This window comes from Hyperolius riggenbachi, chromosome 9 (assembly GCF_040937935.1).
Source record: "Hyperolius riggenbachi isolate aHypRig1 chromosome 9, aHypRig1.pri, whole genome shotgun sequence".
In the NCBI taxonomy this organism is placed as follows: Eukaryota; Metazoa; Chordata; class Amphibia; order Anura; family Hyperoliidae; genus Hyperolius; species Hyperolius riggenbachi.
Window position 1 is genome coordinate 99,516,565 of NC_090654.1, and position 19,742 is coordinate 99,536,306.

The 19,742-nt window shown below is 44.1% G+C and overlaps 1 protein-coding gene across 1 annotated transcript in view; it reads right to left on the reverse strand.

Annotated features, from left to right (window-relative positions):
- The window catches only part of LOC137533496 (uncharacterized), a 132,460-nt gene that overhangs the window by 23,880 nt on the left and 88,838 nt on the right, over positions 1 to 19,742 (reverse strand). The window contains exons 13-16 of the mRNA XM_068254874.1: positions 13,151 to 13,311; positions 11,921 to 12,098; positions 7,559 to 7,624; positions 2,530 to 4,225 (exon numbers count right to left, since the gene is read on the reverse strand). Coding sequence (XP_068110975.1) covers positions 2,530 to 4,225; positions 7,559 to 7,624; positions 11,921 to 12,098; positions 13,151 to 13,311 — 2,101 coding nt within the window. The remainder of the gene's footprint in view (positions 1 to 2,529; positions 4,226 to 7,558; positions 7,625 to 11,920; positions 12,099 to 13,150; positions 13,312 to 19,742) is intronic.

Below are 19,742 nucleotides of genomic sequence, written 5' to 3' on the forward strand. Positions count from 1 at the left end.
GCGCTGCTGTAGATCGCAGCGCTGTACATAGTAAATAGGTGGCTGTTTCACCATCTAACAGTCTCCGAGCGGCAATCGTTGCTGGGAGACTGATGGCGGGGGGAGCTCCATCATTCATGCTGCGCGCAATCTCCTACAAACCCCATTGAAAGCCATTCACGCCAATCGGCGTGGAGTGGTCCTGGGGCTGCTGCCGCGTTTACGCCAATTGGCGTGGAGCGATCGGCAAGTAGTTAAAGAAAATATGAAATGTCCTCCTGCCATGATGAGACATATCGTCTTAGCTTGCTGGATGCTCACTGAGAGACATGCTCCAGTGCTGGTGACCTAGAAAAGGGGCTGTACACAGTTACAAACCTAAAGCTGTTCAGTGATTAACCCCTTCACTACTATCACTACACTATTGTTAAATCATTAATTAGCTTGATTGATGTCATAGTGTGACAGTCAGAATGTGTGCTCCAGTGCTGCTGGGCCAAGGGGTGTACACAGTGATAAGCTGTTCAGTGATTAACCCCTTCACTATCACTACAATATTGTTAAATCATTAATTAGCTTGAAGCCATTTGTGTGACAATCAAAGTGTGTGCTGCAGGCAGCTGCTATGTGTCTGTGTGTGTGCTGTGCACAGACCAGGCCAGCTGCTGCCTGCTGGCCAGCTATTAGCTTTAGGTATAGGTTAGGGATTAGGAGATAGGAATACTGTGTTATTGTGCAGTTAGTACTGTAGTACTGCAGTCAGTGTCACGTGGCACTTGCCAAGTGTCACGCGGCACTTGCCAAGTGCCTCATGCCAAGTGCTACGTGACACTTGGCAAGTGACACGTGCGACGTGACACGTGCCAAGTGACACATGCTAAGTGCCAAATGCAATGTGACATGTCCGGCATGCTCCTGGCACACATTACACCTGTTGCTGCTGCATTGCCCTGCTCCTGCTTCCTGTGCAGCTAGCACCGCCAGGCCAGGGTGCCACAGGCCACTGATACCACCTATATTTAACCCAAAACACAATTGCTGCGTAATTTTTTGGAGGTGTCTTGGCTGAAAACTGTCATGTCCCAGTTGTGCGGTTGGACTTTGGACACAATGTGGGCTGCACGACCGCTGTCTGGAACCTAGGCCTAATGTTAATTGACAGCCATTTTTTTTGGGGGGGAGGGGGATTTTAAGTCCCCACATCATCAATTAGTGTTCCTCTTTACAAAATAATGATGCTACATGCCTCATATACCCTAAAAAATGTTTTTAAAGCAATTTTCCGAATCCGCCGAATACTAGGGTCGGATATCCGATTCGGATTCGGATCGGAAAATTTTGTACTCGGATATCCGACCCGGATCGAAATTCTGGGTATCCAGATCCGGGTTAATCCGGATTTTGAAAAGGGGTATCCGAGCAGCGCTAGTCCCACTGCAATTCATCATGAATGTGGCAGCCAGAATTATCCACTCCTCCCACTGCTCCACCATGGCGGCTCCCCTCCGTGAATCCCTCCACTGTCTTCCTATCCAGTCCAGAATCAAATTCAAGATACTGTGTCTGACCTACAAATCTCTCCACACACCTAGCCACTCACTCCGCTCCTCCAATGAACTTTGCCTAACTGCCCCCCGCATCACCCAGTCCCATGCACTCCTCCAGGACTTCTCAAGAGCTGCTCCAACACTATGGAACTCCGTACCTCCACCCATTAGGGCAGCCCCCTCCTTCCTCCTTCAACATCTTCAAGAAGGCCCTCAAAACTCACCTTTTCACTCTGGCCTACCACCCCTCACAAGTGCTCTAAACCCACAGCTGAACTCTGGTCCCCTACCTTTCGTGTCCCTACCTCTCCCTCTAGATTGTAAGCCTTTGGGCAGGGTCCTCCTTCTTTTGTGTCTCTTACCTGATCATGCACCTCCATTACCGTACACCCATCCTATGGATGTGAGTGAACTCGACTTGCCTATTTTACATGCTCCCATCCAGTGACTGACTAAGCATTACCTTGTACTCATACTGTACTGCGTGAACTGGTTTTCTTGTATTCCTGTATTGTCATATTGCTGTATGTCACCCCTAAATATTGTCTGTAACCTAAACTAATGTCCAGCGCTGCGTAATATGTTGGCACTTTATAAATACAATAAATAAATACATAATTGTTTAAAAGTAAATAATTATGATAGGCTCCATATGCTCTCTAGATTTTAAGCTCACAAGTGCAGGGACCTCCTGCTAGTGTTTCTCATACTGCTGTAATTTAACATATGCGCATGTAAAAACTATACATTAACCATGTATGCACTTGTATTTCTACTATTCAATGTCATGACTGTACAATATGATGTTTGATGTTTTGTATGTCTTATAGATATGTGTTCCCCATTATTTGTTTTGTACAATTTACAGCGCTACAGAAGATGTTGGCGCTATATACAGTAAATAAAAAATAATAATAATATGCTCTAACCTTGGATTCCTTTTAGTGCTGGCAGTTAAAACATTTACTTTGTTCAAAATAAAAAAAAAGCATTTTGCTTATACCTGAAGGACCACAAGGTGTGCAGAGAAGGACCAAGTTTCTCCATGTGCTCAATCTGAAGATTACACATACTAAGGCACAGGTCCTCCGTCTCTCTGCAGGATTCAAGCACAAATGCCAACGAAGTGCAGTCCAGTGGTGTCAGATGGACACTGGAAAAGTTAAATTGTCTACCAGATCCAAGGCACTCTAAAGCAAAATCTTTATCCTTCATCTCAAAGAGTATAAAAAACACATTTAGAAACGTTCTGCTTATATCATCATCATCTGTCTCCAAGGTTTGGACATATTGTTGGATCCAAGTTGCAGTATCTCTGGCTGTATCAGAGGACAAGTCACCCACATAAGGCTCTAAAACTGATCTAGTAGAAATATCCGAGAGGCCACATAGAAAAGAGAGGAAGAGCTGAGCCCAGTTATCTTTATGTGACGTGGCTTCTTCAAGCGATTCGTGTAGCTTTTCAGGAGAATAATTTATGTAATGAACTAAGGCTGCAAAAAACTCCTGGGTGATGGGATGTATAAAGGAATAGGACTTGGGAGAGCTTTGGGACTCCTTCATAAAACATGACAGTGCTGTTGATGTGCTGTCTACCTTATGTAAAGACAAGGTTTGCTTATCAAATCTGGTGATGCGCTTCATGACACCATATTCTGCCATCCACCCAATAGAAGTCAACAGATTCCGAGCAGTAGCTTTATCTACATTTTGCATGGAAAGGATATTGGCAACTAAAGCCACAAAGAGTTCCGTTAATGTCCTTGGAAGTGACAACATTTTTTGTTCATCACTTGTTGGTTGGGATTTGAAGCAAGCTGACAGAACTGTACATATGATCCAGCAGTATGATGGGATATAACAGAAAGCGTAGAGTACGCTGTTTTGCCTTACATAGCTAAATGCTTTATCCGATAAGATTTTGTTTTTGAAGAATTCTTCAAAATACATCTGCTTGTCTTCGGTTAAGAACCCAATGATCTCCAATATTCTCCTGAAAACACGGATGTCCATTGCAGCTAATCTATCTGGTCGGCTAGTTAGAAGCACAGAACAACCCTTAAGTAAAGACTGCCTCACCAAACTAACCACAATTGTCCCAGTACTTGCTTCCTTTATTATGGAACTACACAACCCTTTTGCTTTAAAGTCGATTCCATGAATGCTTTCATCTAAGCCATCAAAGATGAAGAGCAGCTTTGTGGGATCTTGTAAAATGTCTCCCAGTTTATCCTCTAGATATGGATATCCTTGAAGGATCATTGACTTGACGCTGATATTATCAAACCTGTTGAGATCCTGGAATCTAAAGAAAAAAATGAAAGCAAATCTTTGCCAAAGTTTGCCATTCACCCATTTGCAAACAAAGTTCTGTAGCAGTGTGGTCTTCCCGATTCCTGGCACACCAGTCACCATCACTGCATGTGGTACACATTTTAGATGACTGGTCCAGCAGAAAAATCTTTTAGGAGAAATGTATGCCCCATCATTTTGGTTGCCTTGTAAGAAATATTCATGTTTTATTACTGTATCAATAAGCTTGTGCTGTGATCTACGGTGAAATGGGCGGACAGAGGAAATTATCATATCCATGTATCGGTCAGGAAAGTAGTTGTGTTGGTTCCCTTCTGCAGATTCTGTGGTCCTGTCCTTTGCTATAGTCTTCTCTAGCAGCCAATTCTTATGCTGCTCCTGCATTTCTGCCAAAGCAAATTGGAATAATTGTGAAAACAACAAAAAAGGAGACATTTGTAACATAGGTCCTGATTCTATAAACTTTTCTCTTTAGTTTTCTCACAGGAGATGTGTTTTCATCTGATCTACAAAACCTACTTTCAGCACCGAGCAACGGAAAAAGTGTTATAAATGAAAGTAAAGAAAAGTAGCATCAAACTCAACATATCAAGTAATAGTGTATTTTATTTTTAGGTGTGAAAAAATCAGGAGTATAGTTTATTAATCAAAATTATGGTATCCAAAGCTCACTCTACCTTCTAAACTGTTATAATTTTAAAGATAGTTATACACTGAACAATTTTTGGGAGAGACAGGTAAGCTATATTTTCCCGATAGTGATCATATTTAGCTGGTCTCCCCCCTCCTTGCAGCGGTAGATATTAGACACGATGTAAAGGAAGCCAGAGGAGGGGTGAATAATTTGGCTTTTACTTATCTGGGGCTTCATCCATCCTCCTGTAGTCTTGAAGCTCCCTCTGTATCAATCCAGTCTCCTTTATTGTTCTGATGTCGGCCCCAGTCTGCCAGTTGACTGGGTGGCGCAGTACAACTCATGCACTGGTCCAGTGATGCACCTCCTTGATCGTGGTCCCATGGCTGGACACATATTGCTCATGCACAGTTACGAGTCTTGCTGCTTGCGCAGAACACTCCTGGCCATGGGAGACACAGAGGGACCTTCAAGACCATGGAGGACTAGAAGGTAAAAGTCAACTTTTTCACCCGGCCTTGGGCTGCCTTAAAATAGAAATCTTGTCTATTATCGATCACACTACTGTAGCTGCTATCTTTGTACTGCCCTATAACAACTGCATACTGCCCTTACCCATATGGATCATGTACAGCCACAGACATGTACAGGGTCGGACTGGGACACTAAGGGCCCACCAAGGAAGTTTCAGCCCGGGCCCCCCCCCGATCCCCTCCTCCTCGCCCCCCCCCCCCCATTTTGGGCTCACATACACATGTACTCTAGAAATTTTGCATGAGTTTATGGTAGGGAAAAGATTGTGAGCACTTCTGAGGACAGTCTCCAATAGGGATATGTCCACATGCGGCGCGCGCAGCGCGCCGCAGCGAAAGTAAATGGGTGTCACCACGCACTGGAACATCGGCGTGGTCACGATGAGTCATGGGCAGACTTAAAAAAAAAAAAACACAACATAAGTAGCGGTGTTATTCACAGAGATTAGGTCCGACCAGATACATTTTAGATAAAATATTCAAGTAGTTACATGCCTCATGATAATTCATCAAGTAGTCAAATCGCAGCAGATTTTCCGACAAAATGCAATCAGGTTGGCGGCAGATACCCCCACAACATGCAATCAGGTAGGCGGCAGATACCCCCACAAAATGCAATCAGGTTGGCGGCAGATACCCCCACAAAATGCAATCAAATTGGCGGCAGATACCCCCCCAAAATGCAATCAGGTTGGTGGCAGATACCCCCCTCCCAAAAGTGGGCAGCAGTGACCAGAAAATCGTAATGTGGGCAGCAGACACCTGAAAATCGCAATGTGGGCAGCAGTGACCAGAAAATCGTAATGTGGGCAGCAGAGACCTGAAAATCACAATGTGTGCAGCAGACACCTGAAAATCACAATGTGGGCAGCAGACACCAGAAAATCGCAATGTGGGCAGCAGTTACCAGAAAATCGCAATGTGGGCAGCAGACACCAGAAAATCGCAATGTGGGCAGCAGGCACCAGAAAATCGCAATGTGGGCAGCAGGCACCAGAAAATCGCAATGTGGGCAGCAGTCACCAGAAAATCGTAATGTGGGCAGCAGACACCTGAAAATCACAATGTGGGCAGCAGACACCTGAAAATCGCAATGTGGGCAGCAGACACCTGAAAATCGTAATGTGGGCAGCAGTGACCAGAAAATCGTAATGTGGGCAGCAGACACCTGAAAATCGCAATGTGGGCAGCAGTGATCAGAAAATCGTAATGTGGGCAGCAGTGACCAGAAAATCGTAATGTGGGCAGCAGACACCTGAAAATCGCAATGTGGGCAGCAGACACCTGAAAATCGTAATGTGGGCAGCAGTGACCAGAAAATCGTAATGTGGGCAGCAGACACCTGAAAATCGCAATGTGGGCAGCAGTGATCAGAAAATCGTAATGTGGGCAGCAGTGACCAGAAAATCGTAATGTGGGCAGCAGACACCTGAAAATCGCAATGTGGGCAGCAGACACCTGAAAATCGTAATGTGGGCAGCAGTCACCAGAAAATCGCAATGTGGGCAGCAGTGATCAGAAAATCGCAATGTGGGCAGCAGTGATCAGAAAATCGTAATGTGGGCAGCAGTGACCAGAAAATCGTAATGTGGGCAGCAGACACCTGAAAATCGCAATGAGGGCAGCAGTCACCAGAAAATCGTAATGTGGGCAGCAGACACCTGAAAATCGTAATGTGGGCAGCAGACACCTGAAAATCGTAATGTGGGCAGCAGACACCTGAAAATCGTAATGTGGGCAGCAGGCACCAGAAACCCCCCTCCCTCACCTAGGGGCCCCCCCTCCAGAATTGTAGCCAGCGGCAGCAGCGGGGATGAATCACTTACCAGCATGACGACTGGAGATCCATAGCTCTGCGTGCCGCTGGCTGGTCTGGCCTCTCTCTGTTTCCTGAACTGACTGTCCAATCACGCTCTCGCAGTACTTCCTGCGAGAGCGTGATTGGACAGTCAGTTCAGGAGCCAGAGAGAGACCAGACCAGCCAGCGGCACGCAGAGCTATGGATCTCCGTGTCATGCCGTTAAGTGATTCATCCCCGCTGCTGCCGCTGGCTGCAATTCTGGAGAGGGGGGGAGCGCGGAAGGGGGGCCCATAGGTGAGGGAGGGGGGGGGAGGCTTCCGCCCCTCCCCGCCGATCTGTGCACAATGTCCCCCCTTCCTGCGCGTAGCCCCCCTCCTTTTTAGCACTGGGGCCCCCAGGAGGCGGGACGGCCGGGGCCCACCGATGGGACCATCGGTGGTTCGGTGGGCCTGTCCGAGGCTGGACATGTAAAATCAACATTCAGTTGACAGTTAGTTTAAAAAAAGAGAGAGAGATTGGATGTGTTTCTTTAGTTTTTAATAAATGTTCATTCAAGTTGATATTCTAATCGGTTCTAATGTCTAACCTATTAAAGATGTCTAATAGCGTATGTCTACCTCTGAGCAATTCCCTGTCTTTTTTTACACCAGGTTGTCATGTGCTGACTGCTTGGCTGACTGTGGTTCTGTCTTGTACCTATTAGAAACCTAGCTAATCACAGACTACTGTTCGTCCAGTGGCTAATGCCTACCTTTCAGCTCTGAAGACAGAGGATGTCCATGTGCGTCCAGTATGATTTGTTGCAACAGATTGTCACCTAAGAGGTAAATACAATAGTATAAACAGTAATTATACTTATGTAATTATGCCTCATAATCTGTAAATGTTTCTATTACTTAAAGTCCGAAGCGAAAATGAAAAAAAAAATACCTAAGGAGGGGGAAGGCTCTAGGTCCTATAGAGTCTTTCTGTTCTCCTCCCGGTGCTTGTGTTCCAGTGATGCTTCCACTGTTAGCAGTCTTGGTCGGAGATTGCTCTCTTCCGTCACTTCCGCCGCTGAGGCACTTTTCGGCAATCTTTGGGAGTGCGAGTGCTCCCGGAGACGGCCGCTCTGTACTGCACATGTGGAAGATTGTGTGCTTGAGCATGCTTAGTACGGAGCAGAGCCGGGACAAGGTCCTCCAGCACCCAAGGCTGAAACACCAAAGTGCGCCCCTCCATCCCTGCCACCCCAGCCATCACACACTGATTGCTATTACACTAAGAGGCCCCTCCATCCCTGCCACACCAGCCATCACACACTGATTGCTATTAGACTAAGAGGCCCCTCCCCATCCCTCCCACCACAGCCGTCACACACTGATTGCTATTAGACTAAGAGGCCCCTCCCCCATCCCTCCCACCCCAGCCGTCACACACTGATTGCTATTAGACTAAGAGGCCCCTCCATCCCTCCCACCCAGCCGTCACTCACTGATTGCTACTAGACTAAGAGGCGCCACAGGGCCCACATCCTCCCCAACACCTTAATATCTAGTTATCTGGCTTGCACTCACTGCCATGTATCCCCTTTTCTTATTTCTTTCTGCTTCAAACACAATTAGGAATGATAGCTGAATGAATTCTGCGCCCCCTCCTACACTGCGCCCTGAGGCTGGAGCCTCTCCAGCCTATGCCTCGGCCCGGCCCTGGTACGGAGCGTCAGTCTTTGGGAGCACTCCGGCTTCCAACGATTACCGAAGAGACCCTCAGCGACAGAAGTGATGGAAGAGAGCAGTCTCTGATCGATCGGCCGGACACTGCTAACTGGAGATCCAGCGCTGGAACACGGGGACCATGAGGAGACCAGGAAGGCTCTCTATAGGACCCAGAACCTTCCCTTTCCTTAGGTGATTATTGTTTTTTAATTTTAAAGCTCTAAGCTCTAGTTCAGCCTCCTATTTTTATGCACATGAGTAAATTTGCATTGATTGGCAGTGCACAAGGCTTAGTGTAATGCTTGCCTGCACTTTTTGTCATAAAAATATTAAAAGGTTCCATCTGGCTTCTGGCAGGCTGTATCCAGTAGCTCCTTATTACACAGAATAGTGGACGTTCCTTCCCCAGCACAAAGAGGATCCCTAGAGCCAATCTACTGCTGTTTGTAGTCAGTACTATAATTTGCTAAAAGGCATGTGTACCTGTCACCTCCCTGTAATGTCTGCAATGAATAGCTTTTTCTCACTACTATGTTATTTAAAGCAACCCTACTGTGCGAAATAAAAAAGAGGCTGCCATATTTATTTATTTAATGATGAATAATTTAATGATGATTGGCTAGCTTCTAGGGTGTAACTATGCGAGAGCAACTGCATGGGGGCGCAGTGGTCTGGGGGGCCACCAACTAGTAACTTAATCTTTCCTCTGATACAGGGGTTGATCCTCCGGATTACGTGTTTTTGTAGCTAATTAGCTATGAGTGTGCAGATCATAATGGCCTCACTTATTTTGTGACCTGTGTTGCAAGACGGGCTGGCTGTGCGGGTCAAAAAGGGGAGTTAAAGGAAGGGGTGTGAATGGGGGGTGGGGGGGATCATGATCTGTAGTTGACCAAGCTTGCTACATGCTTGTTTCGGGTGTGTGATTTAGATACTACTGAAGCCAGAAAATTAGCAGGACAGCCAGGCAGCTGGCATTACGGAAGCCAGAAGGATTAGCAGGACAGCCAGGCAGCTTGCATTGTTTAAAAGGAAATAAATACGGAAACCTCCATAATCCTCTCACTACATGGTCACTTTATCCCTTTTTTGGAGCTCTAGTGTTGCAGTGATGAAAAAACATTTAGAAACATACAGTGGGATACGAAAGTTTGGGCAACCTGGTTAATCGTCATGATTTTCCTGTATAAATCGTTGGTTATTATAGTAAAAAATGTCAGTTAAATATATCATATAGGAGACATACACAGTGATATTTGAGAAGTGAAATGAAGGTTATTGGATTTACAGAAAGTGTGCAATAATTGTTTAAATAAAAATTAGGCAGGTGCATAAATTTGGTCATTTTATTGATTCCAAAACCTTTAGAACTAATTATTGGAACTCAAATTGGCTTGGTAAGCTCAGTGACCCCTGACCTACATACACAGGTGAATCCAATTATGAGAAAGAGTATTTAAGGGGGTCAATTGTAAGTTTCCCTTCTCTTTTAATGTTCTCTGAAGAGTAGCAACATGGGGGTCTCAAAACAACTCTCAAATGACCTGAAGACAAAAATTGTTCAACATCATGGTTTAGGGGAAGGACACAGAAAGATGTCTCAGAGATTTCAGCTATCTGTTTCCACAGTTAGGAACATATTGAGGAAATGGAAGACCACAGGCTCAGTTCAAGTTAAGGCTCGAAGTGGCAGACCAAGAAAAATCTCGGATAAACAGAAGTGATGAATAGTGAGTACAGTCAGAGTCAACCCATAGACCAGCAGCAAAGACCTACAACATCATCTTGCTGCAGATGGAGTCACTGTGCATCGTTCAACCATTCGGCGCACTTTACACAAGGAGATGCTGTATGCGAGAGTGATGCAGAGGAAGCTTTTTCTCCGCCCACAGCACAAACAGAGCCGCTTGAGGTATGCTAAAACACATTTGGACAAGCCCGCTTCATTTTGGAATAAGGTGCTGTCGACTGATGAAACTAAAATTGAGTTACTGTTTATTTATATCATACTGTTCTTACTACTCAGACCCTGTACAGAGATATACTACATGGCCGCATGACAACCACATCCATATCTAGTATTTAATTTCAAAGCACTAATATGGAGTTTGTCTCCCTTTATTGGTATAACGCACCCCACTCTAAATTTTGGGTTTGCAGGGCTTTCAGACATTACGATGTCTGTGATGTGATGTTAGTTAGGCACTGATACAGTATTTAGGAAATGTGATCTAGTTTGCATTTGACATTTCAGTTCACATGGTGTCCATAAACATTTGCTTATATAGTTTATAGTGTTTACATTGCAAGCCTGAAATAAAAAAAACGGACCTCTGCCACTGCCCAGGACCCTCCCAATCATTGGGCCACGCGTCTCATCTGGCAAAAGCATGGCTGTGTGCCCAAGAGGCTTCGGCTTACTGCGCAGGCACAGCCGTACTTCTGCAGGTTAAGTATGACTGCGCTCATGCCTGAAGAGGAGCGCGGCCCCCACACATCTTACCGGCAAGCCTTTGTTGGTAATCTTTGGGAGGTCCATGCTCTGCAATGACAGATGAAAGGACGGTGTGGGAAGCCTCTCTTTAGAATCCAGAGGCTTACCTCTTCTTAGGTAAGTATGTGTTTTTGTACCCGAGGTTCACTTTGAGTGCAGTTTAAAGAACACCGAGGTGAAAAATTTAGTAATTAAATAAACAATTGTATCTATCTTCCTTCCTTCTCCTAAAAATGACTTTTTAAGATATTCCACAGTTTTATTTTATATTTAAATCTACTTTTCAAGTTGTTATTGTTTTATTGCCTTTGCTCGATGACACGTTAATTGAATGACACGTAATTTAGACACAAGTGGACATGTCTTGGTATTTTCTAAGTTGATACTGATGACTTTTAGCCTGACTAAAGCTTGAAATGTAAAGGGTTCCTATATTCAGATCAGTGGCGTAGCTAAGGAGCTGTGGGCCCCGATGCAAGTTTTACAATGGGGCCCCCCTAGTGCTCTATACATAACAATTGATACGGCGCACTAAAACCTGCATGGCAACGACAGTGTCAGAGGTGCAAGAAGGGGATGGGAAACAGTTTGTTAATGATTATCACTATTCAAAGTATCTATAGAAGTGATTATTATGAGCACAGGACCAATAGAGAGCTAATACTGAAGTTGAGTGAGGGCCCTTTGGGGCCCCTCTGGCCCAAGAGCCCCGATGCAGTCGCTACCTCTGCACCCCCTATTGCTACGCCGCTGATTCAGATATAGCATCATCTTGTTTATAGCTGTTTGGTCTATGGATAAATGGTAAACACCCACCTTCAAAAGAACTTTATTAGTTCATCTCTGGTGTTTGTTTGTTATCATGTGAAGCTGTGAGACATGAAGCATCTTGCATTTGTTTATTGTGACAACTTACTCTTACCTAATTCGTTGACTTCCTGCTGGACCGTGTAAAAATTATAACAACGGAAATCCATCTCTAGGACATACATGATTTCGGAGAATCTTACTATGACTCCTTTTCCACTGTCCACAATGTTCTGCAACAACTTATCAGCAAATGCGAAGGCTCCCAGGTCTCTCTTTACTTCCAGATAGAACTACAAGAAATTTGCAAGAATGAAAAAAAAACAACATACAGTAAATCCTATGTCTAAAAAATATGGATCTTGTTTTTAAATCTACAAAGGAGATGTAATGAAAAAGACCTTTCATTTATTTGCAAAATTTGGCAGGGCTCCTCCCCCCCCCCCCACACACATATCTGTAATATAAAAAAGGTGCACTTTGTGTGCTGCCCCCCATGGCTCCACCCTTCAAACACCCCTGTGTGTGCAGCTCCCGAACTCTCTCCAGGCTCCCCCAAAGCAGGTCATTTGGGGGCACGCTCATGCTGAGCTGCACCTGACCTGGGCACCATTATAGATGTAATGGTGTTACGTCTATTGCGGCACAGCGGGATGCTCAGTGTAATACGGTTGACACGATTTACTTCTCCCTCCGAGTTACTCAGAGGAGGAATAGTATTTAATGCCGCTCACACTTTTAGTTGCAGCAGGTGAGCCTCCATTCAGCTCATTCTTCACCCAACTAACTGGATGGCAGACCAGCATGCACTCCCCTCCCGCCCCGACCAAGATCTTGCAGCTGGAGTGGAGCTTCATACTTAAAGGACACCCAAGGCCAAAATAAACTAATGAAATAAACGAATGTATCTATCTTCCTTCTCCTAAAAATTACTTTTTAAGATATTCCACAGTTTTATTTTATATTTAAATTAAGTTTTAACTGTTTTATTTTTTTTGCTCAATGACACATTTATTAAAGTGTGCCAGAGCTAAAATCTATGAACTATTGACCCTTTTATCTCCTTCCTGCTCTCAGAAGCCATTTTCTGCTAGGAATGTTTTATAGTTGGAATGTCTTATCAGTGAGGGTCACACTGTAGTCACTTCCATCTGGGTATCATATCCTGTAGTCCCTTATTTTTATTTCTTTTTATTATTTTATTAGTTATTATGCCCCACTACACATCTTTTCTTTGTTATATTGTAGAGGGCATTGTGAGCTACCGAAAGATTGACAGTAGGAATCTGAAAAGATTATTTCATCTACTTGCTTTTATTGATCCTCCTATAGACTTCCTAGTTACCTTGCTATTAAGGATAATTCGAGAGCTCATTTCCTCCAGGAGGCGTTTTGTATCGATGGACATCAACATGCAGATCAGGTCAGACTTGAAATACTCGAAGATCAGTCTAAGTTCATCAATGTCATGTTGAGACATCTGTTGATGGAACTGTTCAGTGGCATCTGAATAATGAAATGAAGGTTATTTTTTATGGTAAAAGAAGTACAATAAGTTGTATTAAAAAAAGAGCATTACCACCCAAAGAAAGATTACATGAAATGGGGCCCTAGGCAAGATAGCTTATTTGTCTCCCCTGCTGTTCACCTAGCTTCCTTGGTAAGGTAAGATGAGGAATGGGGATCAGAAATGGTGGCAATAGGACCCTGAACCCTACAAGGCCTTAGACACCTGCCTCACTGTCTTAGGATAATCTGACTCTGTTACCGCATTCATCTCAGTTAAGCATTTGATGCATTGGTAGGGAGGCAGTCATTGTAATTCCTGCCTGTACATTAAGCCCCCCACTATATGGTGTTGTAATCTATTTATGTCATACAGACTGTACTGCAAGACGTGAGGCTTCTGTAATGCTGGCACTGTTTCTAATACAATATTTGGGGCTGGTGTTTGGGATTATTAACAGTATAGCTCTGTATGGAAGCCAATCCAATGACATGAGATGAATAACCAGTCTATTATATAATCTGAACACAGGGGTGTAATTATACATCAAGGGGCTTACCACCAAATCGGATGGTCGCCCCCAACGTTTCCACCTTTTCTTTGTCTCCATAGCCTGTGGGGACCATCTGTCAGCGTTCTCATAAGTGAGATCATATAACAAGTATGGCCATCATGTCCTTTCCCCACCCATAAAAAGTGTGGCCACAACAGCACTTGGTCTGGAGGGTGAACCCCCTTTATCTGACAAAGGGAGGTCAACTGGTTGGGGCTTCCCAAGCTCAATAAACCAAACATTTGCAATATTTAATATCTCCTGTGTGTGGCTAACAGTCTTCAAGGTTCTTCTTCTTCCATAACTCCATCTATAAGTCCTCTCCATAGTGCTTGAAGAATCTTGTCGGCTTGCTTGCAGTTGCAGCTAGTGCTACTACGTGTGGGTTGACGTCTTCTATGTTAACTGCAGAGATACTGTTCCCAGCGTCTGTTCTCTTTGAGCTCCAGAACCCCACAGACGTAACCCTACCAGCCCCACCTCTATTTATAGACTCTGCAGCATGATGCAGCAGGATCACATACGGGGCAATGAGAATAAGCTCACTAGGACTTTTTGCCACCACCACTAAAGTAACCCAGTGGTATCATCCTGTCACATCATTGTACAAAGTCTACAAACAGAGTTGAAACCAAGAGGATTGTATCAATTGCGTTCCAGAGGACAAACACTGGGGGCAGCATTTCTATAAGTTACAAAGAAGACTCATAAGAGCACAGGCTTCAGGCAACATAACGTAGATGAAGTCTTCTAATGCTGGGAATACACCATACGTTTTTTCGGCAGATAGATTTATTTATTTATTTTTATTTATTGTATTTATAAAGCACCAACATATTACGCAGCGTTGATGGTTCGATAGATAATTTCTGCCATGTCCGATCTTATTTTCGATGGTTTTTCTGATCGATTTCTCATAGAAGTGAATGGGAAAGATAACAAAAGATGAGAGAATTGAGTGGGAGGTCAAGCAGGAAAAACAAATAGAAAATTGATTGGATGGAAAATCGATTGTAAAAACGCATCGTGTAGTCCCAGCATAACAAAATAACATTGTGATCAGGGTACTTCCCAAGTTTTAAAGTAATATCGGATAGTATTGGCCAGAGTGCATTGGCTGCCCAACCTACACAATGGATTGAGAGGTTAAGAAGGCTTAAGAAGGCTGGAGAGGGAGAATATATATACCTGTGTGTGTGTGTGTGTGTGTGTGTGTATATATATATATATATATATATATATATATATATATATATATAAATATATATTGTATATATACAGTATATATATACTAGAAGACCCAAGCCCGTTTAAAAATGGGCTCTAGGTCTGTGTTTCTCGCTGCCCCGCCGCATGTTAGTGCACGAGAGCGCGCAACCGCCACGCGCATTCGCACCCGCAGCAATCGTGTACCCGCCGAACACCAAGCCACCGGCTCACGCGCCGTTAAATATATCATATAGGAGACACACACACATGGCCGAATTTGTACTCTTTACCGCCCAGGGCCACTGTCACCAGCTCCCCCCTCCTTCAGTATAGGTAGCGAGAGAACCCCTCCCTTCCTCCCTCCAGTATAGATTGCCAGATGAACCCTCCCCCCCTCTAGTATAGGTAGCCTGATTGCGGCTAGCAGCAGTGTGCCGCAGTCAGTCGCTCGCCTGATCTTCCTGCATTGCAGCATTTTCAAGCTTGCAAATGCTGCACTAGTTTAGCCTGCTGCTTTGGTGCCCTTCCCCCTGTGGTGCCCTAGGCCATGGCCTAGGTGGCCTTGGCCTAAATCCGGCCCTCAATAAACTGTTAAAGCTGCAGAGTGTTTGGTTGTTTTGCTGCTTCAGGACCTGGAAGGCTTGCTGTGATAGATGGAACCATGAATTTACTGTCTACCAAAAAATCCTGAAGGAAAATGTCCGGCCATTTGTTTGTCAACTCAAGCTGAAGCGATCTTGGGTGCTGCAGCAGGACAATGACCCAAAACACACCAGCAAATCCACCTCTGAATGGCTGAAGAAAAACAAAATGAAGACTTTGGAGTGGCCTAGTCAAAGTCCTGACCTGAATCCTATTGAGCTGTTGTGGCATGACCTTAAAAAGGCGGTTCATACTAGAAAACCCTCAAATAAAACTGAATTACAACAATTCTGCAAAGATGAGTGGGCCAAAGTTCCTCCAGAGCGCTGTAAAAGACTAGTTGCAAGTTATCGCAAACGCTTGATTGCAGTTATTGCTGCTAAGGGTGGCCCAACCAGTTATTAGGTTCAGGGGGCAATCACTTTTTCACACAGGGCCATGTAGGTTTGGAGTTTTTTTCTCACTAAATAATAAAAACCATCATTTAAAACTGCATTGTGTGTTTAATTATGTTATTTTTGACTAATAGTTAACGGTTTTTGATGAGCAGAAACATTTAAGTGTGACAAACATGCAAAAGAATAAGAAATCAGTAAGGGGCAAATAGTTTTTCACATCACTGTATATAGTTTTACATTAACTCATTACCTCCCACACTCCACTTTTTTTTTTTTTGTTGGGGTAATAAAAAAAAATTTGAATAAAAAAAAACACACAAATAGTTACCTTAGGGACTGCACTCTTTAAATATTTATGTCAAAAGGGTATAACACTGTTACTTTATAAATGATGGGCTTGTAATTAGGGATGGCCTCAAAACTGAAAAAAATGCACCTTTATTTCCAAATAAAATATTGGCACCAAACATTGTGATAGGGACATAATTTAAACAGTGTAATAAAGGGGACAAATGGGCAAGTACATTTCATGGATTTTAATTACAGTAGCATACATTATTTAAAAACTATAATGGCCGAAAACTGAAAAATAGTGATTTTTTTCCCCACATTTTTTCCTATTTTCCCATTAAAACACATTTAGAATAAAATAATTCTTGGCATAATGTCCCACCTAAAGAAAGCCTAATTGGTGGCGAAAAAAACAAGATATAGTTCATTTCATTGCGATAAATAATGACAAAGTTATAGACGAATGAATGGAAGGAGTGATGAAAGGTGAAAATTGCTCTGGTGCTACAGGGGTAAAACCCCTCAGTTGTGAAGTGGTTAAAGTGTGAGGACATGCTGGGGCTCAGTAAAGGGTCATTCACCTTGTAGTGTAAAATAGTCTGTGCTATGCTGTGTCAAAAAAAAAACCAGTGACCTAAAAACACTGGTGTCCTTGGCTCAGAGAGTTTCTTTTTTTTTTTTTTTTTTTTTTTGCCATCTGCCCATGTCCTGGGTGGTACTTGAACCGCTAACCTTGTGATTAGCAGGCAGTGACATTTACCCTCTGGACCATCTCATCCACCTGACATCATCAGCACCTAAACTGCCTTATGGCAGTTGAAAGCGACAGTTTACATTTTCCAACTGCTGTCACTCTCATATCTTTGAATTTCTACTCAGTGGGATAATTAAAAAAATGCTGCCATTCATGAAAGTATTAATGTCAGAGTCCAAATACTTTGTATAGTTAATCACAATGTCACAGGGGAAGGGGAGGGGTGTGTGTAAAATGTTGAAACTGTGTGTTGGACGAACAACACCCAATCAAATTTCACCTATTGTTTTCAATGGAGAGATTCAAACTGCTCCCATTTTTACATTACTGATGCCAAGAACCCCAAAGTTAACACAGTTGGTTATTGGGTGACTTTGTTTTAGGGTACGTTTCCACTTGTGCGTTGCGTTTTTGACACGAAAATTGCGCCAACGAATCTGCATGCGGGTGAGGATTCGTTTGCGTTTCCATGCGGTTTTTCACGCGGAATCGCTCGCGGTTTGCGCTATGCGATTTTAACCATGTCAATGCTGGTAAGCATTTTTTATGCGACGACGCATTCGAAAACGCATGGAAAACTGCAAGACAAAAAACGCTTGCGGTTTTCCTATTAAATTACATTACCGGCGATTCGCGTGCGGGTGTGCGGCATGCGAATTCTGACGGGTCTGCCGTACAGATTTTTTCTGCACAGCAAACCGCACAGAATTCCTGACAAGTGGAAACAGGCCCATCCACTTGTATTGGTTATGCAAATTTGCATGGAGACAACGCATGCAAATTCGCGTTAGTGGAAACATGCCCTCAGGGTTAGCAAGTGGGTGGAGCCACCAACCAATCAAATTTCTTTGCAAGATGCACACAAAGATGCTGTATACATTCAAAAGATCAGTATCTGCAAAAGATCCGCTCCTGCAAAATACATTCATAGTCTATGATATCTGCAGATCCTCATACACACCTTGTTTAACAGACTTCAGATCTGAAAATCCATCCTGGTGGATCTGATCTGCAGATGATCTGCAGATGAATGTCTGTTAAACAAGGTGTGTATGAGGATCTGCAGATATCAGACTATGGGCTCAATTCTGTTAGCTATGTGAGGTAAATACATTTTTGTAGGTAAAATACCTCATGAGGTATTTTCCTCTTCTTTTATCAATTCTGAAAGATTTTTCTCCATTTCCGAACATGAGGTAAAACATGAGGTAAATGCATAGAGTGAGGTAAAACATGAGGTATTTCAGTGGGAAGCCTGCAGCAAATAAGTAATAGTCTTTAATTGTCTTCCATAAGTTAGGATAGTCTTTGGAAGATGTTTGTTTTTTGAGGAGGGAAGGTGTATTTGATTATGTAGCAACCCATGAAAAGTAAATGTATAGGTATCCATTATAAAAAGGAAAAAAAAATAATCCAGCTCATTTACCTTTAGAGGCTGGGGGTGGAGGTAGGAGCACTTTTAGAGGCTGGGAGGAGGGGGGGGGGGTCGGAGCTCTTTTAAAAGCTGGGGGAGGGATCAGCACTTTTACTTTTAGAGGCTGGGGGTCTGGAGGGGGGGGGGGGTTAAAGCACTTTTACTTTTAGAGGCTGCTGGGGGGGGGGGGGGGGGCTTGGAGCACTTTTAACCAGAGGAGGAGGGGGGAGGGAAATCGGTGCTTGCCGCAGTTTTACCTATTTTTTTAAAAAATAGAGGCTGTGGGTAGTGTTGGGCGAACAGTGTTCGCCACTGTTCGGGTTCTGCAGAACATCACCCTGTTCGGGTGATGTTCGAGTTCGGCCGAACACCTGATGGTGTTCGGCCAAACTGTTCGGCCATATGGCCGAACTAAGAGCGCATGGCCGAACGTTACCCGAACGTTCGGCTAGCGCTGTGATTGGCCGAACGGGTCACGTGTAGTGTTGGGCGAACATCTAGATGTTCGGGTTCGGGCCGAACATGGCCGCGATGTTCTGGTGTTCGAGCCGAACTCCGAACATAATGGAAGTCAATGGGGACCCGAACTTTCGTGCTTTGTAAAGCCTCCTTACATGCTACATACCCCAAATTTACAGGGTATGTGCACCTTGGGAGTGGGTACAAGTGGGGAAAAAATTAGCAAAAAGAGCTTATAGTTTTTGAGAAAATCGATTTTAAAGTTTCAAAGGGAAAACTGTCTTTTAAATGCGGGAAATGTCTGTTTTCTTTGCACAGGTAACATGCTTTTTGTCGGCATGCAGTCATAAATGTAATACAGATAAGAGGTTCCAGGAAAAGGGACCAGTAACGCTAACCCAGCAGCAGCACACGTGATGGAACAGGAGGAGGGCGGCGCAGGAGGAGAAGGCCACGCTTTGAGACACAACAACCCAGGCCTTGCATGAGGACAAGAAGCGTGCGGATAGCAATTTGCATTTTGTCGGCATGCAGTCATAAATGTAATACAGATAAGAGGTTCCAGGAAAAGGGACCGGTAACGCTAACCCAGCAGCAGCACACGTGATGGAACAGGAGGAGGGCGGCGCAGGAGGAGAAGGCCACGCTTTGAGACACAACAACCCAGGCCTTGCATGAGGACAAGAAGCGTGCGGATAGCAATTTGCATT